At 41.1% G+C, this 9,054-nt stretch overlaps 1 protein-coding gene and 1 pseudogene across 1 annotated transcript; both read left to right on the top strand.

Annotated features, from left to right (window-relative positions):
* The first annotated feature begins 328 nt into the window (after positions 1–328).
* On the top strand, positions 329–7,380 carry LOC146503594 (odorant receptor 131-2-like). The gene is made up of 2 exons (XM_085184378.1): positions 329–486; positions 6,474–7,380. The coding sequence occupies exons 1-2, from the start codon at positions 412–414 to the stop codon at positions 7,314–7,316; spliced, it is 918 nt and encodes a 305-aa protein (XP_085040504.1). The 5' UTR covers positions 329–411; the 3' UTR covers positions 7,317–7,380.
* A 133-nt stretch (positions 7,381–7,513) lies between these two features.
* Positions 7,514–8,582, top strand: LOC146503593 (odorant receptor 131-2-like; annotated as a pseudogene).
* The last annotated feature ends 472 nt before the right edge of the window (positions 8,583–9,054 follow it).

Genomic DNA, 9,054 nt, shown 5'->3' with positions numbered 1-9,054 from the left:
ATGCTTTTCCTTTGGTGACATCTTCTGGTCGTGACATTCCCTCTTGTGTTATAGTTTCACCTATAAAAATCAGATTATGACAGCACATACCTCAGACATGTTCTATTTACCGCAGGGATGGTTTGGTAAAATGACTCTCTGATGTCTTGTGACATGTTATCTTTAGGTATTATAGATATATGTCATGTCATATCAACAAGCACCGTGAATGTTTAACTCAATATATAGTCCACTTATTTTTACTGTCAGGCTGTTAAATTTGTATTTATTTTAACTTTGGATCAGATACTTTGTGTGAGATTTTATTTTAGAATCTAGAAACCAGACATGCATTCATATATGTTGGTATAAGTTCTTAAGATCTCTCCATATATGAAGATTTAAAATTATTTGCCTAAAACTAAGAAATACATGGCAACAAATAACTCAGTGATTGGTGGTCAGTTTGCAATAAACAACATCAATAATCGGGTCATCATAGTCCAGGTATTTATCTCTGTGTTTCTTTGCATCAACTTTTTGCTAATCACAAAATTTTTTATGAAGGATATTTTTACACAACTATGCGTTACATCTTATTTGTAATATATGCACGTAACAATGTACAGAAATATGTATTAAAATTGTACAGAGATTAAATTGTGTTATAGAGTCTGACAGCTGCTGGTAAGAATGACCTGCAGTAGCACTCCTTCCTACACTGTGGGTGTAAAAGTCTACTGCTGAACGAGCTGCTCAGTGCTCATAAAGGTTCATGCAGGGGATGGGAGGTATTAGTGACTTAGACCAGGGGTCAGCAACCTTTAAGACCCAAAGAGCCATTTGGACCTGGTTTCCACGCAAAAGCAAACACTGGGAGCTGCAAATACTTTTTGACATCTAAAATGAAGATAACACTGTATATATTGTTTTTTACCTTTATGCTTTGTGTGAACAACTAAGATGTGTTGCTTATGAAGTGCTAATGAGAAAATTACATTTTATTTATGTAATTAACACATTTTAAACCCAGCTGAACTAAAATGATCCATGTAGCAAACAAAAATTGTTGTGAGCCGCCCCCCTTATATCGCCTTTGGGCTTTTGGAGCCTTGGCCTGACTTTTAAAAAAATAATTGGGAAAAAAGCACTATGCTGCTGAAAAATGAAAAATAGATATTTGCAAAATTCTGCCTAAATATGTATTTTGCCAGGTTAAGGTGTGTGGCGGGGCGTGGTCTGCAGTGCCGCTGTAGGGGAGGCGGACGCACCTGAGCGGCACCCGCAATCACGCCTCGCCACCCTAACGTCTGTGCGATCTATGCTGTTGTTGGTGTATGTCGGGCTGTGAGCTGAAAAGCTTCAGCCGGCTGTATGCGTACAGCAACCGTGTGTGAAAAGCGGTCAATAAAGAGATGCTGAAAAGCATGTTCATGCAAACATCGTCGGGTCTGCCGTGATATGTTTTCAATGGGACTTCTGCTCCTGAACCTCTGCGCACAGCGTCTGCAAATCAGGGCTGTACAAAGTCACTTTCATCTTTACGCAGGACTGTAAGCTGTCATCTATGAGGCGTGAGCGGTGTTTGTTTTTAACAAAGTTCACGGTGGAGAATAGCTGCTGACATAATGTGGATCCGAAGATCCATAATTGGCCTACCTGGGGTTGAAAGTCTCGATAAATATATGGAGTTTCGGTATACTGGCTTCCGCGAGTGTGACGCTTATTTTGAGCGATGAAAAAATAATAAAATAGAATTAAATTTTTATATTTCAATATCACAATAATCTTCCAATTTAGAACTACAAGTTAAAAAAAAGAACTAACATAAATAAAATACACTTCAGCTAAATACTTCTAATTTATTTTCCCAAACCACGCGGAGCCGCACTATGAGGACTAAAGAGCCGCATGCGGCTCCGGAGCTACAGGTTGCCGACCCCTGACTTAGACCCTTTTTGTAGAGTGCATTTTTGTTTGTGGACCAGTCCAGTTTGTTACCAAGGTGAACACCCAGGTATTTGTACTCCTCTACTGTTTCAGTGTCCAAACCCTGGATGTTCACTGGTGTAATAGGGGGTGGCTTCTTGCTGAAATCAATCACCAGCTCCGTCTTGCTGGCATTGATGCGAAGATGGTTCTGTTCGCACTAGCTAAAAAAGTCATTCATGACCCCCCTGTATTCCACTTCATTTCCCATGACACCTGACTCACAATGGCGGTGTTGTCTGAGAACTTCTGGAGATGGCAAGTGTCCATGTTATAAGGATAAAAGGGTGAAGAGGAAAGGTGCTAGTACTGTTCCTTGTGAGACCTCCATGCTACAGACTACCACCTCAGACACACAGTCCCTCAGCCTCACATACTGGGGTCAACTGGTAAGTAATCAACAATCGGGGGCGACCGTGGCTCAGGGGATTGGGAAGCTCATCTGTAACCAGAAGGTTGCCGGTTAGATCCTCCTGCTCTCTCTGTCATAGTCGTTGTGTCCTTGGGCAAGACACTTTACCCTACCTCCTACTGGTGCTGGCCAGAGGGGCCGATGGCACGATATGGCAGCCTTGCTTCTGTCAGTCTGCCCCAGGGCAGCTGTGGCTTGCCTCCATCAGTGTGTGAATGTGAGAGTGAATGAATAGTGGAATTGTAAAGCGCTTTGGGTGCCTAGAAAAGCGCTATATAAATGCATTCCATTATTATTATTATTATTATTATTATTATTATCCATGAGGGCAGCTGATGGTCCATTCCCGCTCCCTGCAGCTTCCCCCTTAGAACTGAGGGTTGGATTGTGTTGAAGGCACTGGAGAAATAAAAAAACCCCATCATTCTCACAGTGCACCTGGCACTCTCCAGATGAGAGAAGCAGCAGGTAGATGACAGCATCATGCACTCCAATGTTCGGCTGGTAGGCAAACTACAGTGGGTCTAGGTCTCTCCCAACTAGAACCCATAACAAGTTCCACCCAGGCAGAGAGGGGTGGGAGAGCAAGAGAGAGAGAACAACAACAAAAACAATAGTCCAGCTGATGAACCCTGGATGCCTGACCATGACAGTACCACATCATCCCAAAAGAGCACAATGCTCTTCCCATATACTGCTGGCTTACTTGTGGCTCCTAGGATATTCAAAAGTAATATGAGAGGCAAAGCCTTAAACTCTCACGCCCCTCTTCTGCAAAATCAGGACCAGTTTAGATTTGGGAGAGAGACCCCCCCCCCCCCCCCCCCCTCTACTTTCAAGGTTAGGCTCAAAAGTCTCCATTTTTATAAAGCTTATAGTTAGAGCTGGAACTACCACATAATCTTCTCATAATTTAGGTACATACTGTGTATTTAAAGATTTAACCTTCTGGGACCCAAACTCTTTCATGGCATGCATTTTAGTTACGTTGAATCCAAGCACACCATTGTTTTTCTTGTGACATTACCAATAAGTTTGATGTGTCACATGGCCCTCTTCCTATTGAAAAAACAAAAGTTGTATCCAAGATGGCCGACTTCTAAATGGCCACCATGGTCACCACCCATCTTGAGGAGTTTGCCCCCTCACATATACTAAGGTGCCACAAACAGGACTTTAATATCACCAACCATTCCCATTTTATTACGGTGTATCCATATAAATGGCCCACCCTGTACAATATGGAATCAACAAGAAAAGTCTTTTAGAATATCAACAAATTAAATCCATTGTAAACAAAAATTTAAACCCAGTCAAGTTGAATTACAAACACCACCAAGTGTGGTTCAATTTCATGCTCTTAAAACCCCTAAATTATTGTCTAAAATGTACAGAACACTTTCTAAAATAGATGAATCAATATCCCTTCTTATTGCAAAATGGGAAGCAGATTTATCAGTCAGTTTATCCAAAACCTCTGGTCTCAGGTATGCTTAAAAACCTTTCAACTGATTAGAAATCCCAGTCTGCAATTAATACAATACAAAATACTGCATAGAGTGCACTATAAAGGTCATCAAATGTTCAAGATGGGCTTTACGTATTCTAACAACTGCTCACACTGTCAAGGCAATAGACCTGACAACTACATCGACAATCTCTGGTTCTGTCCACCTGTTCAAAGGTTTTGGCGCAGGATATGTGAAGTCTTATCAAAGTGTCTGAAATGTACACATTCCAGCCTCTCCTCTAGTTTGCTTGTTGGGCAACTTGAATGATGTCACTACAGAGATGAATACAGCCCACATTCCTATGCATTCCCTATGCATTGCCAAGAAAACGGTCCTCATAAACAGGAAAAATAAAAATAATCTCAATCCTAACCATTATAGAGACCGTCTGATAGATCACATCTTGATACAGCCTCTACCACCACATTAGATCAATCCCTCTGGGCTCCTTTGATTGGCTCCATCACCTACTGGGGGTGGGGGGTCGTGGTTTTGTCCTGCCTTCTCTAGTGTTGGGGAGGGTGTGGGCTTGGGACGTTTTCCCTGAAGGGCACTGCCTGGGGCCTGTGGTCATGTCCTAGTTGGGGCTCTCGTGGCTCTTGGGTGTTTTCCTGGTGGCTGCATGCAGCAAGGCTGGGGGAGGGTTTGTACGGGCATACGTGGGTCACTGGCCTGGTAGCCTAGCTGCCCCTGGGTGGTCCAGGGTGGGCTTGGGGGCTTGGGATTCTGGGGGTGCTCCACCTTCAGGCTGGGGCTCTGCCTGGGCCCTGGGGCTCAGGTCCTGATTGGTGTGTCGCCGGGGTTGTTGGTGGGTGCATGCACGGGGGCCTAGCCCTGGAGCAGGGGGCCTCTGTTGCACCAGCGGAAATGGGGGCCCCTTCAACTGGCGGGGAGGTTGTCACATCCTTCCAGGAGGTCTCTGCTCTCCAGGAGTCCATTTAAAACAGTCCCGTGTTTTAAATGCACTTTAGAACAGCAAGCAGCATCATGACGCCACCTCTCTGGGAACATCTCAGGCCTGTCTCCACCCACCACACTCCCTACTGGTGGCTGATATCCTCAGCTATCGGTATGTTGGTGGTTCTTGGTGTCTGGGGCTGAGCGCTCAGGTATGTACTTGATGCACTCCCGGCGGCAGCTTGGCGGGGCCTGGCACCCATGGCTGGGTTGGGCCCCTTCCGGGAGGTTGGGTGCCCTCAGACCTAGTGCCTCTGGGACCGGGGTTCGGTCCGCTCTGGCACGACTGGCTGCTGGCAGAGCATGCGGGCTCATCACCGCAGATCCCTGTAGCTTCTGCACTGTGGCTGCAGGGTGACCCCACGTCTGGTGCTCTCCTCAGCTCTTTCCGGGAAGGTGGCGCGGTTGCCTCTTCGGTGGTCCTCCTTAGGCTTTCGCACTCTGGGGGGCCTGTGGATGTCCGGTCCTGGGTCTCCTCCATGTCTGCTTCATGCTCTGGGGGGCAGGGCTATGGCTCCCTACGCTCTCTAGCACAGTGGTTCCCAAACTTTTGTTGCTACGCCCCCCTTTGTTTTTTCCAAGGACAAAGAGGAAACAAATTGTGTCGGGGATACCTACCTTGGCACAATAGATGTTGTGCAGGTGAAGCCAAAGGCAAGATATGCTTCATTATGTGTTCTAGTTTTTGGCTGGCAAGAAAGTTTGTTTGGAAGCATATTTGGCGATGCTTCAACCTCTGCTTTGTGTTTGTGTGGGAGCCCAGTCCAAAAACATGTTCATTATGGTAGCAGTGTCCAAGCATTCTTGGACACTGCTAGCATATCGTGCGCATACTGTGCGCTGTCAGTCTTGCATGCTGCTCACTAACATTCAATATTTAGCATTTAGTGTTATTTACATGTATCTAGGTTGTTGCTTTGATCTCTGTATTGTGTTGTTCTCTGGTTGTTTGTTTTCTTTTTTCTTCTTTTAACAGGTGATACAACAGATTTTCTCAGTCTTCTCCTACGGTCCCCCTTTCCACCCGTTTTTCTTTCTCCCTTTCTTTCTTTCTCTTTCTCCTTTACTGTCTAAATGTCTGTCCAATTTGTAATAACTTAACATAAAATAAAATAAACAACAATAATATAGATCAATCAACTGGACCAATATGGCATTGCCATATTTTCTCCACTTGAAAAAATAAATCCGTTGGGCATCTTTCCTGGCCTTCAGAAAACAATTCTGATTACTAAAGTATGGAACGGGACAGGCAACAAGAAAAAAAAAATCTCTTGAGTGCTCCATCTATCAATATTGTGGCATCGAGGGGAATGGGTGTCAAAGGAAGATGACAACACTGCGTAGCAAGGTTTTGTGTGATCGTTATTCTCGAAGGCTGCAACCTTTAAAATAATGATGCACAGTCATCTGTCAGACAACTTCAGCAGTCCAGCAGAAGATATTTGGCTACAGAAGAAAGTAGAAGATTTCTTTACTGCACTTAATTATTATTATTTTTTTAATTCATTTAATAATGACACTTTTTCAACTCTGAGAAGTGCTTCAGTTCTATATGGCAGATAACAACTCAGTGAATAATGTTTTTTTTGCAGCGACCTAATGACCGGATGATTATTGTGCAGATTCTGGTAATAATATTTCTTTGTATTAACATGTTGCTCATCCTGACTTTTATAAAAAAAGAATCGTTTCACACATCTGCACGCTACATCTTATTTTCTGTAACATTACTGTCGGACAGTATTTTGTTATTTGTGAGTGATATCCTGGTAATCTTAACCTATTTTCAATTTACAATACAAGTGTGGTTGTGTATAATCATCACTATTTTTGTGCTTATGTATGCTTTTGTCACACCAGTTACTCTGACAGCAATGACTCTGGAGCGCTATGTGGCTATTTGTATGCCCCTGCGTCATGGACAGCTCTGCTCCACACGTAGCACTATGTACTGTATCCTGATCATTCATGGTGTCAGCTCTGCCCCTTGTATAATTATTCTGTCCATGTTCTTTGCTTTTGCCTCATTTAAGTTCTACAAGCAATCCATGATATGTAGTGTAGAGGCATTTGCTCTTTACAGATGGCAGGATCATGTTCGATCAGCTGTGTTTCAATTTTATTTCTTGATTATGGGCATCACTATTGCATACTCATATGTTCAAATAATGAAAGTGGCCAAAGCTGCATCAGGAGATAAAAAGAAGTTGACACATAAAGGACTCAAAACAGTGATCCTTCATGCTTTCCAGTTGTTGCTCTGTCTCATTCAGCTGTGGTGCCCATTCATTGAAACTGCAGTGCTTCAGATTGATTTCATGTTATTTGCAAATGTCAGATATTCTAACTACATTATGTTTAATATTGCTCCAAGGTGCCTGAGTCCTCTGATCTATGGCCTCAGGGATGAAAATTTTTTTCTTATACTAAAAAGTCTTATGCCTACTTCATCCTGTTCAAAATAAACATAATTTGAGTTACATCAGAAATATAAATGCTGCCATTCATATTTCCTCAGATCATACAGGAAATGACTGTTTAAATATGCAAGAATAATTTCATGTAAATAATGATTAATTTTAAATTATTAGTAGTTTTGCAACTTGCTTTCCTGTTCATTGATGCTATATTGTTATGCATTTAAACAAAACTCTGCAGTTACATGTCACTTTTCAGGTACAGTTTACACATACGTTTAAAATGAGAAAATAAAATTTAATTAAATGTTAAGTGTATCTACACAATTTGTCCCAGGGATTTTTTTCTTGATAGAAGATGATTCACTTTCTCAGAATGAATTGTAGAGTTTTTATGATGTTGCAGCTTGATTGATTTAGCTTTATCTGTTATGAATTGTTGCAAAATAATTCAACTGAAATTTCCAAATGATTAAGTATGTGCAACATGACAAGACCTACAATAATATCATTGAAAGTCAGGATTATGTGACAAACAAATGATATATGAAAACAAATACTACTTTTATTTTATTGCTGTTATGTGAATGGGGAAGAATGATGAAGATGGAATAATGTTATTTTGAAAAACTTCTTTGGTACTGATCATAATCCTACGGAGACCTGCAAGGGACATGGGAGAAAAAAAAAAACTAAGATAAACTTTTGCAAGATCTTTTTGCGAGATCTCGCAAAAAACTTTGTGCTAATAATTTGTCTTTGTATCAACATGTTGCTCATCCTGACTTAAAAAAAAAAGAAAAAAAGAATCGTTTCACACATCTGCACGCTACATCTTATTTTCTATAACATTACTGTCAGACAGCATTTTGTTATTTGTGAGTGATATCCTGGTAATCTTAACCTATTTTCATTTTGCAATACATGGCGCTATGTGGCCATTTGTATGCCCTTACGTCATGGACAGCTGTGCTCCACACGCAGCGCTATGTACTGTATCCTGATCATTCATGTTCTCAGCTCTGGACCATGCATAATTATTCCGTCCATGTTCTTTGCTTCTGTCTCACTTAACTTCTACAGAAATATGTGATTTGCACTGTTGAGTTGTTTATTCTTTACAGGTGGCAGGATCATGTTCAATCAGCAATACATCAGTTTTATTTCTTGATTATGAGGATTATTATTATTTTCTCATACGTTCAAATAATGAAAGTGGCCAAAGCTGCATCGGGAGAGGATAAGAAGTCAATACACAAAGGCCTCAAGACAGTGATCCTTCTTACTTTCTAGCTGCTCCTCTTTCTCATCTAGCTGTGTGTTTAGCTGTTATGTATGTCATGTGTTGTTTTACTGTAAAAAGAGGAAACCTTTATGCATTTGACTTTTCAATCAGAAACTATTTGTCAGGGACAATTTACCCTTTTAAATAAATAAATGAATTTAAAACTATCTAAATAAGGATGTGATCTGGTAGTCTTTTCTAACTATATAGCCATATTCCAGTTAAATCAGTAACACACAATGCCCACATCTATGTTCATAACAATGCACACTTTTTAAAATAAATATTTATCTTTTAATTTACCATTTTATGATATAATTATTTATTTTCAGTTACAGAAAGGAAAATCAGATTTATCGCTTAATATGTTCACAACTGCGATTAGATGCTCAGATAGCTATAGCCTCTGTGGTGGTTCTTTCCCTTAAGCCAGCTTTTTTTTTTTTATTAATTAACCAATTATCATTTATGTTTTTCATTAATTATTCAGTAAAGTATTAG

This window comes from Neolamprologus multifasciatus, chromosome 14 (assembly GCF_963576455.1).
Source record: "Neolamprologus multifasciatus chromosome 14, fNeoMul1.2, whole genome shotgun sequence".
Classification (NCBI taxonomy): Eukaryota; Metazoa; Chordata; class Actinopteri; order Cichliformes; family Cichlidae; genus Neolamprologus; species Neolamprologus multifasciatus.
This window is presented reverse-complemented; position numbering and strand designations above follow the sequence as displayed.

Bases quoted from the DNA above. Each gene is read 5' to 3' on its own strand.
- LOC146503594 (XM_085184378.1), top strand. From the start codon at position 412: ATGGCAACAAATAACTCAGTGATTGGTGGTCAGTTTGCAATAAACAAC. The intron at 487-6,473 runs GTATTTATCTCT...ATTATTGTGCAG, and splicing joins ATCGGGTCATCATAGTCCAG to ATTCTGGTAATAATATTTCT.